At 45.2% G+C, this 20,675-nt stretch overlaps 1 protein-coding gene across 1 annotated transcript in view; it reads left to right on the forward strand.

Annotated features, from left to right (window-relative positions):
- Positions 1–3,368: 3,368 nt before the first annotated feature.
- The window catches only part of LOC135401617 (neuromedin-U receptor 2-like), a 47,243-nt gene continuing 29,936 nt past the window's right edge, over positions 3,369–20,675 (forward strand). The window contains exon 1 of the mRNA XM_064634122.1: positions 3,369–6,269. Within this exon, the coding sequence (XP_064490192.1) occupies positions 5,960–6,269 (310 nt within the window). The 5' untranslated portion in view covers positions 3,369–5,959. The remainder of the gene's footprint in view (positions 6,270–20,675) is intronic.

The following is a 20,675-nucleotide window of genomic DNA, read 5'->3' on the forward strand; positions in this document are numbered from 1 at the left end:
ATCCGTAGAAACGACCCAGGAGTGAACGGGGCTGTCAGTAATTTTCCGCTGGGCGAAAAAGAATAGCATAGAGCTCAGCGCATGTTGACGATGTTTTATGTGAGAGATGACGGCCATCTGAAATTGACTCGATCGGAGGGAATGACAGAGGCAGACGACGAACTTCCCCTCGTGGTTGAGCCGTCCGTGAATACTGCGGTGAAGTCTGCGTGAATACTGCGTGAATACTGCGGTGGAAGTCTCGTAACACAAGTCCCGTCATATCGAGAGTGAGCTGCTTCGTCACGCATGCAGCAACGTTGCCTTTTTTTCCCTGTTAGCCCAGGCACGGACAGGGAGATGCCGGGTGTCGGAAGGAGGAGTGCTAGGAGCTGTGGGTGTGACCACAAGGTCAGGTATACTAGTCTTCAGTTGAGAGACACATGAGTGTACGCTGCTGTGCTTGCGTCTCCGGAGCTCCAGAACTAGCGGGTGCCGCCAATGGTGAGCTAGAAAGCGGAGGTACGATGACCCTCGAGATGAGTGTTCACTCTAAGAAAAAAAAAAGGGCATGAAAAGGTGGTAACTTCTATAGTTACCACCGTAGGTCAACATAGCGTCTGATAAAGGGTGTAAAAAGGTGGTAAAAGCAATTATCATATATCCAAATCGCTACAAAAAGGCGTACGCCCCCATCGCTCACCGAATCAGAAGCGGTAGCCCTATCATTCGTAGGTGGCAGGTAGAACTTTGCAACCTTTTAGGCACAACGTATGCGACAACTATTACTTTCTGAAAGGTGTAACTTCTCCACCCTTTTTTTCTGGGAGTGTTGGGTCGTTCAAAGCATGGCTCACGGAGGTCCCGACAGAGTTAAACACGATGCTCCTCTGTTCGGTGGTCAGGATTCCCGGCACAAATTTACGGCGCATGTCTACAACAGATGTGAGGTTTCCCTGCACTATGCCGACACATCGACGATGTCAGCCATGTCCTGAATGGTTCTTATGCGCAAGTTCCCTTATCACAACGACATTTTCGGGGGTCGCACTCGTCGATGGCCTCCCTGGCCCCTTCTCGTCTTCCAACGACGTTCTGCCTCTCTTGGAGCGCGAGTTCCACTCAAAACTCCCTTGCACGACTCATTGCCTCATTACCATATAAGTCTACTGCATCATCTCATATGTCTCTGTTGCAGATCTGCAGAGTTTGACTCAAAATTCCGTGTTTGCTCTCTGCTACCGTTTGCAATCCATACTGAAAATCGCAACAGTTCGTGTGCACGTGTTCACGAAAAACGTATGTAGCTCAGCAACCAATATTCAGACGCCACTCGGCATCAGAACAAACGAAGGTCATTTACATCAACTACAGTGCGCGCTCATCTTTTTGATCACACGTCGTATCTTCGTCGTATCTTCGTCGTATCTTCTGCGGCAACTGGAAAAAGTCGGCGAGAGGGTTGGTGGTGGTGGTGGTGGGGGGGGGGGGGTGAAATGTTGCCCTTCGGATTAGGATCCCGACACCTGCCTTAGAGCAACGCATGACTATATAGCTTCGCCCTCTGACTATATACAACTACAAGCCTCTCCCGAAGGCAATGAGCGACTATGCAGCCTCTTGGTCGGAATATGTACAACTACAAGCCTCTTCCTAGGACCATGTATGACTACAAGCCTCTCCCTAGGACAATGTATGACTACACAGCTTCTCCCTCGGGATATGTACGACTACAAGCCTCTCCAAACGGCAATGTACGACTACAAAACATTTCCTAAGCACAATATACGACTACACAGCGTCTCCCTCTGACTATGCTTAACTACAAGCCCCTCCTTAGGATAAGAGACTACACAGCCTCTCCCTTGTACTATGTACAACTACAAGGCCTCTCCCTAGGACAATGTACGACTACACGGGGGGGGGGGGGGATACGTCTATTGAGAAAAAAAAAACAAAGAAAGGTTAGTCAGGCAAAGGCCGACTTGCTATTCCTTTCGTAAAGAGGAACGGCAAAGGAAAGGGGACGAAAAGATAGGAAGAAAACGAAAAAAAAAACGAAAGAAAGAAAGCGAAAAAAGGGAGAAAACGAAAACGAGGAATGAGAACGAAAAAGAAAGAGAGAAAACGAAAAAAAAAAAGAGAGAAAACGAAAAAAAAGAGCTTCTCCCTCGGACTCCCCAGCATCTCGGAGGCTTATTTACAATCACAGGTCCACTCTCTTATAGATCTATACATGTAGAGTACCTCCCCTGGGACTACGTACAACTACAAGACATCGTCACAGGAGTGTGTACAACTACAAGTACAGCTAAAATGGCATACCTGCAGGCTTGGTGCTGCAGAAACTGTGTGCTGAAAAATTCTCAACGTGGCACGCGACACAACGGGTGCTGTGTGCTCACGCTGAGTCTTTTTCACTGTGGAGCTACAAGGGTTTCCTCTATGTCTCGTACTTCACCCATAACCTCACCCCCATTCACCGCTGTGCCACCACAACGGGGGAGGCCTTTCGAACGAGGCTTTACTCCTCTCTCAACTACTTGGATTACCGGTCGGACACCGTGCCTATATGATACCGACACATCAATAAGCCTGGCACATGCTAAGTACCACGAAGAAGACCGAGAGACACGGACACAGAAGACGACACACGTAGGTTCTCAGACACAGCAATAATTTATTGGTTCATCTCAACTCAACTTACAAGCTTCTTAACTCAACTTAAATATTCTCAACCCCCTTCGTCTTCTGTGTCCGTGTCTCTCGGTCTTCTTCATGGATCTATACCACACTCTTGAAAATGAACTTCACCGCATAGCACGCTCCTAGCCAACCATCATCTCGAATGATATCGTTATCTGCGCTGATTTGATGAAAACGGGAGGTGTACGCCTTTTTGTGACAATTATGAACAGCATAACTGTCACAGAAAAGGCGCACGCCTCCCGTTTTCAACAAACCAGAGCAGATAACGATATCATTAGAGGTGATGGTCGGGTAGGAGCGTGCTACGCGGTGACGTTCATTTTTAAGAGTGCAGTTAGTCTGCACCCTTTCCCTTGTTTCATGCTAAGTAATGTGTGTTTCAAAGTGTATAGATTTGTGTAGTTCCCTTTCTTTTCTGAATAACGCGCCCTGGAGTAGCCAGTCCCGAGTGGCTCGAGACTAACATCTCCATTTTTTTCTTTTACGAATCAATCAATCAGTCAATGTGTTTTCGTTGCTTTTGGGTAGTTTCAAATTACCCGGTCAGACTTTTCGCTCTGTTCTGTTGTTGTTCTTGCGTTGCCAAATCGACCCGAGCGCTTTCTTCCCGACATGCTTCGCGAGTGGTGCGCCTCCTCGTGCGGTTCAAATCTGTTGCCCCAGTTCGGAGCCAGTCGCGCTCGACTCCTCCCAGGAGTCGACAGAACTCCGGCTTCGTAAACACGACGGCTTCATCGTCGCGACTCGTCAAAGTCGACTCTTCTCCGTCAAGTCCGTTCATGAACTGGATACATCACGAGTGCTTGAAACGTCATCGGAAGTGAACATGTGACATTTTATTTTGGATACGAGAAACTTGGAGTCACGTGATGTGCTCTCTCTCTCTCTCTGTTTGTAGATAGGATTGATAAGATAAGTGTCGAATAAGGGACAGACACCGAAGGAGATATTCTGTGTCCCTCTACAACCTTTTTGTGAATCTGCAGTGCAGTATTAAGGAACGTTCGTGCAATGCGGAGCCGGCAAGGAGACGTCAGAGAGTGATCGCCACCAGTGATTAATCACGTTTCTGATATTCCACAAAATAGATGAGTGAGAAAAAGTAAGCGGAATAATTTCTTCGAACCTCCGTTAATTCGGATCTGCGACTTTAATCTGGATTAACGGGGCCTCAAAAGCGTATAGTGATTTGCGTTATGACATTTTGCGCTGGCTGCCGACGCAGTTTTCATTTAGCGCATATATTTTAAATTTTTTGCTTGGAGTTGGCTTCGCTTCTACACACACTAAAATCGCTCCGTACTGTTTTGAAAAAAAAAAAAAATTCGGCCAAAGAGCCCTGAAGACTTAGTCATTTTCTCGTTCTAAAGACAGATAGGGCGCAAAAACTAAAAATACAGCAATAAAAAAAAGCAGTAGCGTTAGACGGTGAAGTACAACCGTGTCCTACAAACTTATCAACATACATTCGCGCACAAAAACAAAAACAAAACAAAAAAAAAAGAGAGAAAGAGGATTGGTTCGTTCTTCCTAGCTCTGGAAATCCAGTCTGCTATTCATCGGACATCGCTTTTAAAAATCAATCAGTCATCGCTTTGTGCTTGAAGCGCTGCGACTAAGCACCGGTCGGTATGGTTCTCTCTCGTTCCTGCTAGTACTAAGTCTTTTTCTTACCTTAACGACGGCTAAAGCCTCGAGCAAAGAGAATTTTAAGCCAAGACCCCCGTACTCGCGCAAGATTTTTTTTAAGCCGCTTCGCGCTTGGCCTCGAGTCGCACTTCAACTAAAGGACATGGATAGCTCTCGGTTTCAACAAGTCTATTACAAAGCCTTGTCGTTTTTTACAAAGCATTGATTGTTTTGAAGCGTTGCCTGTAGCGCCTTAGAAAGGCGCAAGAAAGTTATGTTTTACGAGCGTTTTCGGAATTTTTCATAGTTTTAATATTATAGATTTATAGATTATAGAGAAGAGCTAAAAGTTTCGTCCTTTTCTTTTTTATTTGGAGGAGTCTTCAATGTATTGACGTTCATGTTAGCCAATTGCAAGAGACTAAGGATTGTTGACCATCGAATCATAGCATCGAAACAGGCTTTCGGAGTCATCGTTTTCTGGTAGCTTTCAAGCGATTGAACGAGTTGGCGGCGAGACTGAGCACCGGCCCGGAAAGATCGAACTTTCGCTGAGCATACTGTACGGGAAGTGGCGTAAACAAACAAAAGGTCAGGACCGTTGAGTAAAAAATAATGAAAAGGAGAAACGCGATAAATTACCCCAGTGACGCGTCACGGAAACTCATAACGTCGCGTTTCGTGACATTTAATCACTGGCGATCTGTAGTTCTGGTCGGGTAATTCCAGCTGGCAGTTAGACTTAGCAAGTCGCATAAAGCATCAAAATAACGTATAAACGTTATTAGGGTTACAGGGATTGAAAGTAACCACACACCCAATTTGAATAGCTTATAGAAGTTGAAGTAGAAAGAAATTGAGAAGTAAGTTACATGTGCTTGTGAAGACTTAAAAAAGTAACAAACAAAAACGATGTGTCTACTGCAGGGAGAACAACGCTATGATACTCGATAGCAAAACGGCAAAGCTTAACACGAATTTCTTTTCCTCAAACCTAAAACTATCACAGACTGGAAAATTATCTTCCTTATCAAAATAAATTGTCCGTTGATCGAAGTGTGGAAGTTCACAAACCAACGAACTATATACAGACGAAACTACAAGGCATCACCATAAACTAAGCTGGTTTCTGCATCATTGAACACGCCGCAGTGATATAATTACTGTTCAAGCACGCTACCAGCTGAACGTGTGTAGGTTGCGAAGACTGACTCGTTTAACGAAGTACTTTTATCATCTGGCCTATTGAAAGCCATCGATTACAAGGTGTGTCTGCCAGATGAGACAGTGTGAGTGCTTGGCCATTTACATCAGTTTCTGAATCACGCGTAATTTATTGCTTACCTCTCCAAATCTCGAGGTTCCACATATCATAACTTGCTGCGTGCATCGTCGAGTGTTGCCGCGTGACTTATGCAAGAAAAAGTGTGCAACGTCCTGTGGTCCAAGCCTGACCATTCTTTAGTGCTCGGGTACAAGCTTGTGCTGCAGAAACACTCGCGAGCTGAGTGACTGACGTAAACCCAGTGCTTCAAGGACGTCAGTTTGACCATCAAGAAGGCATTATAGGACACAGGAAGAGCATGAATCTGAAGACGAAACATAAGCAACGACGGAAAAGCAGAAGGTGAAGATATCTCCCATGGGCGAATTCCTGGTTCCCATATCGAAACACAACGATAGCCTGGTAGCGTGGAATGGCACCGGTGTGACGATGACGTTGGACGACGACGAGGCCGTGGACGTGTACGTGACGGCTGTGCTGGGGCCCAAGCGGTTGGAGCTCACGTGGCTCATCCCGCTGACGGCGGTCTACAGCATCGTCTTCCTCACGGGAATTGTGGGTAATGCCTGCACCTGCATGGTGATAGCGCACAACCAGTACATGCAGACTGCTACCAACTGTTATCTCTTCAACCTGGCGGTGGCCGATATGTTGACGCTACTCTGTGGTAAGTGTCTTCGTTAGACTGTATAAGTGACGATATCCCGTGACCACGATAGCACGATGAAGGCCAATCATTGCGCAGAATCATCGTTGTAGTGGGTGAGGCAATTGAATGTAGAACACTCTAAAAACAGAACTTCACCGCATAGCACACTGTGCGCCAACCATTGCCACGAATGATAGGGTTATCGCTTCTGATTGGAAGACAGAGGGAGGCGTACGCCTTTTTGTGGCAATTTTCACCCAAGCAGCACAATGTACTGAAAGTCGAGTGCAATAGGGGTTGGACGGGTAGGTGGAAGGCCTTGAACAGACTCGTGAAACTAAAGAACATTGATAAGACACATACCGTCCACCCGTATTGCACTCGACTTTCAGTACATTGTGCTGCTTGGGCATATACCCAAATTGCCACAAAAAGGCGTACGCACCCCTCTCTCTTCGAATCAGAAGCGATAACCCTATATCATTCGTGGCAGCGGTTGGTGTACAGTGTGCTATGCGGTGAAGTTTTTTTAGAGTGAAGGACGACAAAACACAACACAAGCCTCACGCGACGCCCAGTTGCATATACTTCAACCATCCTTATCACTCTTTATTTGTGGAAGGCGCGGGGCGTAAGCCTTTTTTTTTTGTGATAAGTATAACTGCATAAGTGTCACAAAAAGGCGTATGCATCCCGTTTATAACAAATCTGGGGCAGCGAACGTGTACTTCAGGACGACGGTTGGCTAAGAGCGTGCTATGTGGTGAACTTGTGTTTTAAGAGTGTGATTGTGACACTGTGGCATGATGCACGCATATACTCGCCAAAAGGGAAGGCGAGCTGGTACACGAGACAGGGAGCCAAAAATATACAACTATCTTACTAAGTGTCGCAGTTGACACTTTCGCGTCACACGTCAGGAGATCTTGGGCCATTCCTATTGGATCTGGTAATCACGTGACCTCTCCCGCGTCGGCCTCACACTCTTAAAAATGAACTTCACCACATAGTACGCTCCTAGCCAACCATCACCTCGAATGACAACGTTCTCGACGCAGATTTGTTGAAAACGGGAGGAGGAGCCTATTTTGTGCCTTGCATAATGACACAAAATAGGCTCCTCCTCCCGTTTTCAACAAATCTGCGGCGAGAACGTTGTCATTCGAGGTGATGGTTGGCTAGGAGCGTGCTATGTGGTGAAGTTCATTTCTAAGAGTGCACTCGCGGAAATACTACCTGCACCGCGATGCCAGAGCTGCGGCCATTTTCTACACACGTCCATAGCCTGACGGCACACGGGACATTCTGCACGTACTGTGTTCCCCACTTGTAACCAATATCTCGTTACCGTTCTAAGGGCTCAGAACTGGCTTTTTTTTTCTTTTTTGCTTGGTTGTGAGCCCTTTCGTGTATTTGTGTGTGTGTATCCTTTTCGTCACCTGGCTCAAGGTTCCCTTGCGGTACAACCACCTTGCTGCCATTTTTTATATATATATTTTATTACCGCAAACTTCACCCTTCAACATAGATCTTTCAAAATCAACCCTCTCTGATTGGTACTCAGCGGAAGCTATCTGCGTCCGCGTCGGAAAATAGTTTCGCTCTTGGGTCCTATTCTCGTCAAAGTAAAGCGACCTCGATTCCTTTGTGTCCCTCGCTTGTCATTGGTCGTTACGTGAAGAAGGCGTGAAGAACAGAAATGAATGTCACGGGCCCTCAACCAATAGTCAAGCGCTTGATCCTGTAATATTCATGACAAAGTAGATAAAGAATGAAGAGTGCAGGATCAAGTGCTCGACTATTGGTTGAGGACGCGTGACGTTCATCACGCGTTCTTCAAGTAATAACCAATGACAAACGAGACACAAAGGAATCGAGGTCGATTACTTTGACGAGAATAGGGCCTTGGGAACGTTTGAAATGAACTTGCATGACTGATGTTCTCGGAAAGTACTTCCGCTTTCTAGGAATAGCCTCGTTCACAGTTCAACGCAGGAATCTGTGCTTACGCATCGTCCTCTGCATTTTCAAATAGGATATTTCGGTTTCCTCAGCCAGTATGGGAAGAAACATTGTGAATTATGGCACAGATATGAAAAGAAAAAAAAAAAAAAACAGGACAACGATACGGAGTCGTGATCGGTGGGCATATGAGACAAAACATATGAGACAGTTTTATCACACCATTGGTAAGGTTATCGTGCCTATCGGATCCAGTCGCAGTCCTGTGTGACTCGGAAGCTTATCCACTGATTGGCTCCGATTGATACGGTTCGACGCAAGCATCAACGGTTTCCTAAAACTCTCTAGTGTCGCCCATGAACTAACGTGCACTCTTAAAAATGAACTTCACCGCAGAGCACGCTCCTAGCCAACCATTATCTCGAATGATATCGTTATCTGTCCGGATTTGTTGAAAACGATATCATTCGAGATTATGGTTGGCTAGGAGCGTGCTATGCGGTGAAGTTCATTTCTAAGAGTGTGCGACAGGCAACCACCCTACACCCTTTAAAACGAACTTCACCGCATAGCGCGCTCTTAGCCAACGATGATCTGCGGAATGATATCGTTATCTGCCCTGATTTGTTGAAACGGGAAGGCGTGCGGCAACAAATCAGGTCAGATGACGATATCATTCCAAATCAGACAGTTTATTTCAGTGGACGGATTTTGATGGGTGTAGTTTTCGGCCTGGATTTTTTCAACGTTCTACACTCTTAAAAATGAACTTCACCGCATAGCACGCTCCTAGCCAACCATTATCTCGAATGATATCGTTATCTGCCCTGATTTGTTGAAAACAGGGGGCGTACGCCTTTTCTGTGACAATTATGAACAGCATAAGTGTCACAGAAATGGCGCACGCCCCCTGTTTTCAACAAATCAGGGCAGATAACGATATCATTCGAGATAATGGTTGGCTAGGAGCGTGCTATGCGGTGAAGTTCATTTTTAAGAGTGTAATTTGAAGCATTTTGTGACATCCGTCGTGATGTTACATTATCAAAGTGGCATAAAGTGGTCCACATTCTCGAGAGATTGGAAGCGAGAATTTCAGGTAACACATGACATGACCTTCACCGTGTCACGCTTTTTCGAAAGGCGAAGAAAAAGTCGCTTTCATATATATATATGTTTTTGAATTTATAAATATGATTTTAAAAAAAACATGTCTGCGAACAACAACTTCCCTCTTGTCATTCTTGTACACGTCGCACGACAACTTTACATGATAACGATGAATGACATTACAGGAACAAACGTCAATAAACGCCACTCTAGCAAGTTTTCCTTTCTTATTTATTACTTCTATGCGCACGTGTTTTTGTTTGTGAGTGATGACAAGGCAAGGCATGTCCCATAGTCTCTGTGTTTTCGAAGACCCCTGTCTGTGATTATAGGAAACAAATCGGAAAAAAATTGTCATTGATTGGTAATGTCAATGTCATTTTTCATAAGCGAGCGCACGTTGTACGGACGTCTTAAAACCGAAAGCAACATTTTACAACGTAAAGTAGGAGACAATTATGGCAAACAACGCACCTTGGAAATTTCATGCGAGATTAACTGTACACTCTTAAAAATGAACTTCACCGCATAGCACGCTCCTAGCCAACCATTATCTCGAATGATATCGTTACCTGCCCTGATTTGTTGAAAACGGGAGGCGTACGCCTTTTCTGTGACAATTATGAACAGCATAAGTGTCACAAAAAAGGCGTACGCCTCCCGTTTTCAACAAATCAGGGCAGGTAACGATATCATTCGAGATAATGGTTGGCTAGGAGCGTGCTATGCGGTGAAGTTCATTTGTAAGAGTGTACCTACGTAAGGTGATATTTTATCGCATCCCCAACCGCGTTCCCGTGAAGTAGAAACAAGTCTATCATAGAAAATGAGAACAATAATGATAGGGAATGCAGGCTGTCAGATACTCCGTCTGGGTCGACATTATGTCCAGAAGGGACATCCGGAAGCCGGAAGGGACATCTATCCGAGTAATGGTATTGTCACGAGCGCGGACGCTCACGCGCAACATCCGGGTATTACTGTCCCTGTTCCTGCTGGCAAACATCTACATTCTTGGATGTTTTTAGATATGCAATTCGTATTCCTTTTCCATGTGCGTCACATGCAGGCTCTTTACCCGTGGGGATCTGATGCTCAGCGAGGGGTATCCGAAGCGAAACTTGAATTAGGACTACACTCTTAAAAATGAACTTCACCGCATAGCACGCTCCTAGCCAACCATCATCTTGAATGATATCGTTATCTGCCCTGATTTGTTGAAAGCGAGAGGCGTACGCCTTTTTGTGACACTTATGCTGTTCATAATTGTCACAGAAAAGGCGTACGCCACCCGTTTTCAACAAATCAGGGCAGATAACGATATCATTCGAGACGATGGTTGGCTAGGAACGTGCTATGCGGCGAAGTTCATTTTTAAGAGTGTACGTCCGAACGTGCATGCATGCCGCGCGTGTAATGAGACTTTCTTTTGAATTGACGCGTTGACCCCGTGCAACTAAATTCCACGGCTTTTCCTCCTTCAATTCTGATCTAGACAAGCTTAATTACGCAGCACGTAGATGAAACAGCTGTTATCATCAAGCCCGTTAATATAAATTTGGTGCACAGAGACGTCTGATGTTAGTCCGTGTTTGCGAATTACGCCTGGTCGAGCTGTCTTAGTCTTATGGTTGCGTCATGCATAATTCAGTGCGAGGCTCGCCTACTCATTAGCGACGGCTTGTAGTGAAGCTCGTCTTCATCCGACCTTTGTAGGTGCCCTTCGTATACGTTCGTGAAATACGTGAGCACATAATAGTGACGAAGAAGGAAGACACTGGAAAGGTTAGCCAGTTGTAGGACTCAAACCCACATCTTCTGGATCACCGTGTTTTATGTGTTCCAGCCTCAGAACATCAATTGCCATCATGTTCAACAGAAGAGTGAGTTTTAGTGCGTCGTATATTGTCGCTTTTGCGTATACGGAAGGAATATATAGCATGGTGGTTCCGCGCAATGCGCGAAGCTGTCTTCAGGTTTTGCTCGTGCGAAAATTTTTTCGTCCCAATTTTCCGCAGTTTTTGTCGTCCCAATTGAGCTCATACACTCTTAAAAATGAACTTCACCGCATAGCACGCTCCTAGCCAACCATCATCTTGAATGATGTCGCTCTCTGCCCTGATTTGTTGAAAACGGGAGGCGTACGCCATTTTTGTGACACTTATGCTGTTCATAATTGTCACAGAAAAGGCGTACGCCCTCCGTTTTCAACAAATCAGGTCAGATAACGATATCATTCGAGATGATGGTTGGCTAGGAGCGTGCTATGCGGTGAAGTTCATTTGTAAGAGTGTACTATAGAAAATCACAATTCAAAATTACGGGCAACGCCACGTTGAAGTACACTCTTAGAAATGAACTTCACCGCATAGCACACTCCTAGCCAACCATCATCTCGAATGATATCGTTATCTGCCCTAATTTGTTGAAAACGGGAGGCGTACGCCTTTTTTGTGACAATTATGAGCAGCATAAGTGTCACAAAAAAGGTGTACACCACCCGTTTTCAACTAATCAGGGCAGATAACGATATCATTCGAAATTGGGGTTGGCTCGGAGCGTGCTATGCGGTGAAGTTCATTTTTAAGAGTGTAGCCACCAAGTGCACTCTAAAAACAGAACTTCACCGCATAGCACGCTGTGCCCCAACCACTGCGAAGAATGATAGGATTATCGCTTCTGCGGGCTTAATCGCTTCAACGAGTGGCGGGAAATTCAAAAAGGCGGGCGGGAAAATTAAAAGGGCGGGCACGTGATAAAACACGTGCACGGCGCTCTTCGCGCGATATGTGAAGGACGTGGTACACGTCACGCGCAATGTGTGTCGTGCCCATCTTTTTGAATTTCCCGCCACTCGTTAGCTTGTAACGACCGTAACGACGATGAAGCGATTAAGCCCCCTGGTTCGAAGGGAGAGGGGAGGGGGGGCGTACGTCTATTTTGTGGCAATTTTCATATATCCAAATTGGCACAAAAAGGCGTACCCCCCACCTCTCTCTTCGAATCAGGAGCGATAATCCTATCATTCTTGGCAGTGGTTGGGGCACAGCGCGCTATGCGGTGAAGTTCTGTTTTTAGAGTGCGTAGGCTACGTGCATTCATCATGAGCAGCAAGCCACTCGGCAACATAGATCACCGTTGCTCGACGAATTGTGAATTATTTCCCACCAGATGTCGCCCAGAGCCTTTTACCGTAATTTTACTGGCAAGTTAAAATATTTAACGTTCCCTATCCAATGCATAACTTGTGCTGATTTTAGGAGCAACTCTCTTAAACCTCTCCGCCAACGCAAATCTGTCTGATGTTTTACGGGGCCTTTAATAATGGCCGCACGCCGTGACGAAAGCACAACGCCGTCTCCTAACCCATATTCAAAGGACGCCTCGTACATTTAGGAACGTCATGTAGGTGAATAAAATAACAGACTTCCCAGTTCAATTCGAGAGACTCGCCTTTTGAAATTCATGTTCGCTCGGCGACAAATCATGCATGCCAAAGCGAACACACGTTCGGTAAGTCTTCCATCTAATTGCAGAAAGGCGCCGTGGTTCTATCCCGAATGAGATTATGCAAATGGGACGGAGAAATAGAGACAGCATATTTTCGCCAAAGACGTCGGAATGTATCGTCAGAAATCGCGAGACGGGGAGAGATGCTCCTTTGTGCCGCAGTTGGAGAACGGACATTTAAACGATGACGGATGACGACCACTGCTCGTAAGCCATTTTTCACGACTTTGAATTTTCTAAGGCGGGTGCGCTGGCTCGAAACTGTTGTGTGCAAGTACAGCTCCCGTTTGGCTCCTTTATCGTACGGAGCTATCATTAGGTTATGCGCGTGCACATATTCTTTGGCAGCGTCGTCGTGATTTTTTCCCTTTTTTTTTTAAATATTCTTATCGCCGCTTTCGAAATATTCTCCAGGACGGGAAAGTTGGGTAACCCGGAGCGCGTCGTCTTCTGTTGCGGTAGAGCTATACATACTGCCAGTATTATACGTTTTAGAATTTCGTAGCCTCGACTTGATGGCGTACACAAGTCGTGGGATTGTCATTATAGAAGGGGGGGGGAGGATATGTTTATTAAGAAAAAAAGAAAGGAAAGGTCAACCAGACGGAGGTCGGCTTGCTATTCAAAAAAAATGGAAGAGGAGGAGGAAAAGGAAAAGAAGGAAAGAAAAGGAAAGGGAAAAAGGAGAAAAGGGGAAGAAAAGAAAAGGAAAAGAAGGGAAGAAAAGGAGAAGAAAAAGGAGAAAAGGAAAGCAAAGGAAGAACACAGAACTAAAACTGAAAAGTCACACACATAGAGGCTCTTTCTTACCAGCTCCCGAGGCATAATGGTTTGGATGGTCGCTTTGCACACGCCGAGACTGGAAGGTGACACGGATTTCGAATCCCGTGTTGTGCTGTCTGAGGTTGTTGTTGTTTTTAAGTGTTGAGTGAACTTTTGCTTTTTCTTCTTTTTTGAAGAGTATAGCAAGCCAAATATTGGCTGTCTGAGGTTTTCCCTGGGTTTTCGGAAGGCTTTCCCGACGAATGTCGGCACGGTTGCCACTGAAGTCGGCCCAGGACGCATACAAACCTCCCTGTCCCCCACTCCTTCCTGCTGTACTCTCTCCATCTGTCCACGTCTGAACAGCACTCATACTCACAGTTGCTTCGCGGCGCTAACACGAAATTAAAAAAAAAGATAGAGGCTCTTGCTGATCGTGGACACCTTAAATAGATACTCAATACTTTAAAGATAACTCAGTTACAGTTAGCTTGTATAAAGAACTGTGTTACAGTTCGAGTTACAAAAAATTTAACTAGTTACACCTACAGTTACCACGCTGAAGTAGTTTAGATACTTTACAGTTACTTCCTAAGAAAAAAAAACGTGTGGACTCAATGAAGCAATGGGGTAGAGTATCGCCCCCTGGCGATGAAACTCCCCACTCATGATCATCATCATCATCATAAAATAAAGTTGTTGTTGTTAAAAAATTACAAATGAAGCAGTGTGTCGAGGCAAATACAACTCTCTTAGTTCTCACGTGATGTGACGTGATTTTCATCCTTCCTTCACCATCTTCGCATAATGTTCCACGTGCAATAGGGGGGGGGGGGGGGATATGCTTAATAGAGTGAAAGGTTTCACCACCGCGGTGAAACACCCCATCGTCATCATTTATTGTTGTTGTCGTTGTCGTTGGGAAAAAATTGGGATTTAAGTCACGACAAAGTCACACTGGCTGCCCAACACCATTTATAGCCGCAGTTAGTTGAAATAAATAAAAAAGAGGAGAAAACCCAGTAGTTGGGGGCCGGGAGACGAACATCCCGAACTAGTGGGAACCCTCGTCACAAACGAGCGACCAGAAAGTCTTTGTTCTCACGACTTTCGGTTTTCCCGTTCGTTGTATAGGCTGCAATCATCGCAGACATTTAGTACGAATGTCCGGCACGCTGATCGAACAGAGGATTGAGGGCGTGCCATATCGACGTTCGATGCACGACGTAACGGCTGGTTGTTCAACAAGCCTTGCGAGGCCGTCGTTCGACAATAAAAACTCGACCGACTAGACTGAAAATGTTTCCTATACTGCCAGTGAAGCAGTGCCTAAACAGTGGGTGTTTGTCAGTCTTAGAGACAAACCATATAATTACTGTTCCGCGTTTTCGATGTTTATTTTTGTGCGGACGATGTTTATTGATTTTCGCGAAATCGGAGTTTTTCGATGTTTTCCTCGCGTGTACATTGTTTACCCGACAGTTATCGGCGAATAGCAGTTAGAATGTAATTTCAGTGCTGTGCGCGTCTAACGTAGCCTTAACAACAACAACAACAATGCGATTTGCCAGTCTCTTAAGTGCCAGTTCTGTAAGTGCTGCAAGAAATGACCGGAAGGCGTTTGCTCACCTTTGTTCGTTACGAGGATTCTCCAGATTAACGTGACGCCGCGATGTGCTCCGACATGCGCGCCACACCTCGTCCACAGCCCACATTAACTGTCACGTGACAATACTGTTACACGACAACATTTTCCTTGCCCGAGAGTTCAAAATTTTGATTTTCGCAAACGTATAGCCAGAGGCCCTCTTCCTTTTTCTTCCCATCTCGTGTGCCGCGGAAAGACAGGACCACCGTACGTGGAAAGTGGAGGTGTATATGAACTGTCGTAACCTCTCCACTAAACAACTAAAGGCCGGTTGACCGAGGCTCTACTTGACGTCAAGTCCCTAAAAGGTTCACAAGCGCAGTGGGGCATGTACAATGGCAGAAGTATGAGATTCCGACCAGCACACCCGATCTGGGACAAAAAGACTGACGCTGGAACGATCAATGTGGTCGTAAGTCATCCAACCGTGGCAAATACCAAGAAAAGAAGAGTAATAAAGGAAAGTCTGCTTGGCATGTTTGAAACTTAAGCTGAGCATGTGCAGCAATTTATCTGCGATGGTTCCTGGAATGTTCCGTTGTTTTTCGATTAAAACCGAATGAGGAAAAATTTACCCGGCGTATGTTTTTCGGTGTTTTTCGATTAAAGCCGAAAACACGGAACCCTACATATAACACAGCTTAGGAAACGGCAAAGTTCGATGAGCTCCTTGGGTTTGAAAAAAAAAAATAATAATAAGTGATGGAAGCTTCATGTAGCAGATGCCTATAAAAAGAGCACACTTTCGGGTCAATTCATGTCACTCGCAGCGTTACGTCACTTCTGCGGCGTCTACGACACAAAGTCGCCTTCACCCCTGTGTTCCGGATTAAGCTGGCTTACAGTAAAACGGCACTGTGCCTACCCTGTCGCACCCTAGCTACGATGGTCTTCCATATCATCGAGGACTGTGATCGGTACACGTGTGAACGGCGGGTGTTCCGACGCCAACTTGAGCTCCTTGACCTTAGACCATTCAGCTTATATCCAAAGTATTTGGCCCATATGGAGCTCCCCTGCGCATCAGTGCCGGGCTTCTTCGCTTCCTTTTTGCTTTCATGCAAGCCGCTGGACTCCTCGAAAAGCTTCAGCTCGAAGAGCCTCGTCGTCGCTTCTCGTTCACCATAATTCATCCTCTCATATTAACCTCTGTGAAGTGGGGTAGTGTCCTGTGGCTGTCATTATCACTTCTCCTTAATTCACTGTTGTTGTTGTTGTTCATGTCACTCAGCGTGGAATATTCAGTCAGCTCAAGTTCATACTTTCTCGCTATGTCGTTCTAGGAAACGACAACACGACGTTAGGAAACTAACGCATGGAAAATATGACACTACCGAGTAACTTAGTCACAGTTACATTTGTTTTAACCAAAAGGGGGCAACTATGGTTACAGTTACACAAGTTAATTTGTAACTCTGTTACTATACATCCGTGATAAGACAGGGTCGTACGCAGTTAGCTTTACACGGCCTTTACAGGGACATCTGGTCAAGGAACCGGGTCTTTTCCGAAGCTCTTAATGTGACCTTGATTGATTGATTTTTAAAAGAAAAAAAGGAGATGTTAGTCTCGAGCCACTCGGGACTGGCTACTCCAGGACGCGTTATTAAGAAAAGAAAGGGAAACTACACAAAACCCGACGCTTTGAAACGTAATGGAAACAGAACAAATGAGAACATCTTCATCATGTGACCTTCTTTCGAACGAAACTGAGATGTTCCTGCGAGTCGCGCACTGCGAAACTCGATCGCATGATTCAAACAATAAAAAAGTCAATTCCCACCGGAACTTGGAGAGCTCACTTTATTCCCTCGTACAAATAAAATCATCATCAGCCAAATACTGATCACAGAACACCGCCCGCTATTTATTGTCCGCAAAGCACACGGCCTGGCCCACACATTTAAGGTGCGTACGACTTATGTCATTCAATTTCTTTATATCACTAGCCGCGTCACCCAGTGGATCCAGCGTACGCTATTTTGTACGTGAGAATGTTCTCGAGAATCATATAACGGAGCCCCCCCCCCCCCCCCCCCCCCCCCCCAAGATAAAATGAAGAACAGAGAAATGAAACAAAGTACAGGACAAATAAAAGTGACAAACTAACCAGGAAACGTATTTTTATTCGCGATGTATTAATTTTCGCGAAAGATTGTACTCGCGAAAAAAGCTTGACGTCCATCCCACGAAAGAAAACAGCCCTGGAATCGCGAAATTAAGTACTCGCGAATAATTTCGCAAAATGACTGAATGCGCGATTCGCGAAAACTAATACATCGCGAATAAAAATACGTTTACAGTAACCAGGAAACGACACTGGACGACGAAGGAACTGACAGAGAAAATTTAATGTTAAGAACTAACTGCCGAGCAAGCAAACATAAGAACAAGCTAGCGATCTCAATATCCAGAAAAACGAACCAGCAAACGCTGAACAAGAGAGAACTGATGTTCTGAGCAACTGGAACAACATAGAAAGGACAAACACATACAAAGACTCAAATTGCCTAAGAAATGAACGATGAAAGATGAAAGTCACTGAAAAGGTTAGCCAGAAGATGTGGGTTCGAGTCCTACAGCTGGCTAACCTTTCCAGTGACTTTCATCTTTCAGCAACGCTGTTTGTATTATTAGTACATAGATATTAGATTGGATCAGTTATGACGAGAAAGTAAGTCACCTAGCGGGTACTGAAGTCGGCCCAGGACGCATAATAACTCCCCCTGTCTCAGGCAGCTTCCTGCTGTCCTCTCTCCATCTGTCCACTTCTGTATGCCGCTCATGGACGCAGTTGCTTCGCGGTGCTAACTTGGAATGAAAAAAAAAACAAAAAAAAAAACTAGTGGGTAACGTCTGACTCCCTTTTAGACCCTTTTGCTTGTACATTTTATGCATCGAAAACTCTCTCGACCTCCCTCAGGTCTTTCTGAACACTCTTTCCAACACAAAGGCGCCAAATCAGTTGCCAGAACATAACTTGAAACGGCGGGGGTCGTTGAGTTTACTTGTCTGCACTACGCCCGTGATCGGCAGGCAAAGCACGCTTTACAGGAGCAAACTGCCTTCGGGTACATAACTCCCATCATGGTCGCCACAGACACACACACTTAACGGACCGGTATGTTCAAACGGTAAAATCCGGGTGAAAAACATCTTTACCGTAACCTCAGTGTTAGAAGTGTACACAAGAGGCGAACGAGGGAACGAAACACAAGTCAGACAATCTACGCACTTACTTTCAACGAGTAATTTTATTACGAAAACACACGCTCCTCTTAGGAAGGTGTAGAGTGTGTTGGTTGGGAGTGGAGGACCGCAACGAAGGTCAAGGTAACTGTCCGTGCTTATTGTTCTCGTTGCGTTCTTCCACATGTTCACTCCTTTTTGGGCTCCCAACTACGCTCTGCCGACAAGCTCAACTCGCATGTTTAGGATTCAACTTGAAAATCATTCACCTTTCTTTGTTAGGTTTCATTTTCATTTCATTTCATTTATTAATCCCAAGGGCCCAGAGGGCATTACATGGGAGAGTGGCAGAGGTGGCAACGAAAAAAGCATATTAATACAATAGAAAATAGGCAATAAAAAGTACATAGACTGCAACATATCAGAACATAACTGAACAAGCATAACAGAATAAACGAACGAAAAATGTGCTAATTAATGCAGTAATCGATATGTGACGTAAAGAATGAACATTATAACGAAACGAATGTGGACAATGAACTGCCGAAGCGATCGGGGGGAAGATGAGAGATGACATCGGTGGGGAGGTTAGGTTTCAGTGCAACGCTGTAACGCTACTGAAAAGGAACCACGACACAGGCGCATGTTGCGGCCCTACGAGCTGATTACTCTTTTCGGGCTGATCACCGAGTAAAGAACCACTTGGGGGACTCCATTTTTTTTTTCTCCCACAAATCCTTTAAATGTCAGTGGGTCTACCATTACACCTGGAACGTCTTGCAAGAGACTTGCCTGACTCTCTCTTTCTCTAATCAGCGCTCAATCTGTCGTTTCCTGTTGGACCATCCGTCTTCTCTTTCCGCCGCGCCCACTGGAAGAACGACGCTCTTTGACGACAAGAACGTCGTCGGAAGATGTTTTTGTCGTACGGAAATAGAACCGAGAGCCCCATTCGTTTTGGTCCGTAAATAGGTAGACCTTTTTCTGGCGTACGTTCAGCATCGTCACCTGTGTTCCTCGCTTCACAAAGAAACGGAAAAAGAGAGAGTTGTGGTAGTACATGCTCGTCAAAGCAGTGAATGAGGCGTAGTGTATACAGTGAACCCCCGTTAATATGACCCCCGATAATCTGACATACGCGCTTTACGACCATGCTCCTGGGGAACAATTTAATGAAATATCTGCAAATCCCCCGTTAATATGACAATTCCGCATTATGTCCAACATTTTCGGGAACGACCATTGTCATAATAACGAGGGTGAACCCTCGTTATTATGACCATGGTCGTTCCCCAAAATTTTGGTCATAATGCGGAATTGTCATTTGAAATGTCCAACATTTTCGGGAACGACCATTGTCATAATAACGAGGGTGAACCCTCGTTATTATGACCATGGTCGTTCCCGAAAATTTTGGTCATAATGCAGAATTGTCATATTAACGGGGGTGGGGGGATTTGCAGAGGTTTTACTGCATTGTTACCCAGGAGTATGGTCGTCAAGCGCATGTGTCAGATTATCGGGGGTCATATTAACGAGGGTTCACTGTATACATTACGCCTCATTCACTGCTTTGACGAGCATGTACTACCACAACACTCTCTCTTTTTCCGTTTCTTTGTGAAGCGAGTAACACAGGTGACGATGCTGAACGTATGCCAGAAGAAGGTCAAGATATATACCTACAAAGTACACAAAATATATGAGAGACCCGAAATCCCTCTTATTCTCCATGACAACAAATCACGTTACTTCCCGGTTAATGACGATATGTAATCATGGCGTCCGTTTCCCGTCATGCGAGGAGGATTATCGTAGGTAAGGAATTTTGCCTCGAGTCCAGAGCCCGTGCACAACCCTAAGCCGGAACAACGTTTTCTGGACAAAACTCGTTCATTGGACGAAGTTTCAGCTGTATACTGTCGTCTGCACACTCTGATACATGTTGCGGAGGAGAAAAGAATTTATCTTAACTACGTGCTGGTAGTCGGAGAGTCTCGAATCCCCGTGGCGAGTTCTGACCAGTCGTGTGTAAGTTACTAAAAAATAAAACAAAAATAACCAAGTTACCATTACAGTTACAGTTGCCGCGTTAAAGTGTCTTAGTTACAGTGCCTTAGGTACAGTGACTTTTTAACTTAGTTACAAGCTAGCAATTTAGACTGGCTACTTATTCGTTTATGCTAAGTACAGTGAACCCTCGTTAATATGACCCCCGATAATCTGACATACGCGCTTTACGA

The sequence above is a fragment of the Ornithodoros turicata genome, chromosome 7 (genome assembly GCF_037126465.1).
Source record: "Ornithodoros turicata isolate Travis chromosome 7, ASM3712646v1, whole genome shotgun sequence".
NCBI lineage: Eukaryota > Metazoa > Arthropoda > Arachnida > Ixodida > Argasidae > Ornithodoros > Ornithodoros turicata.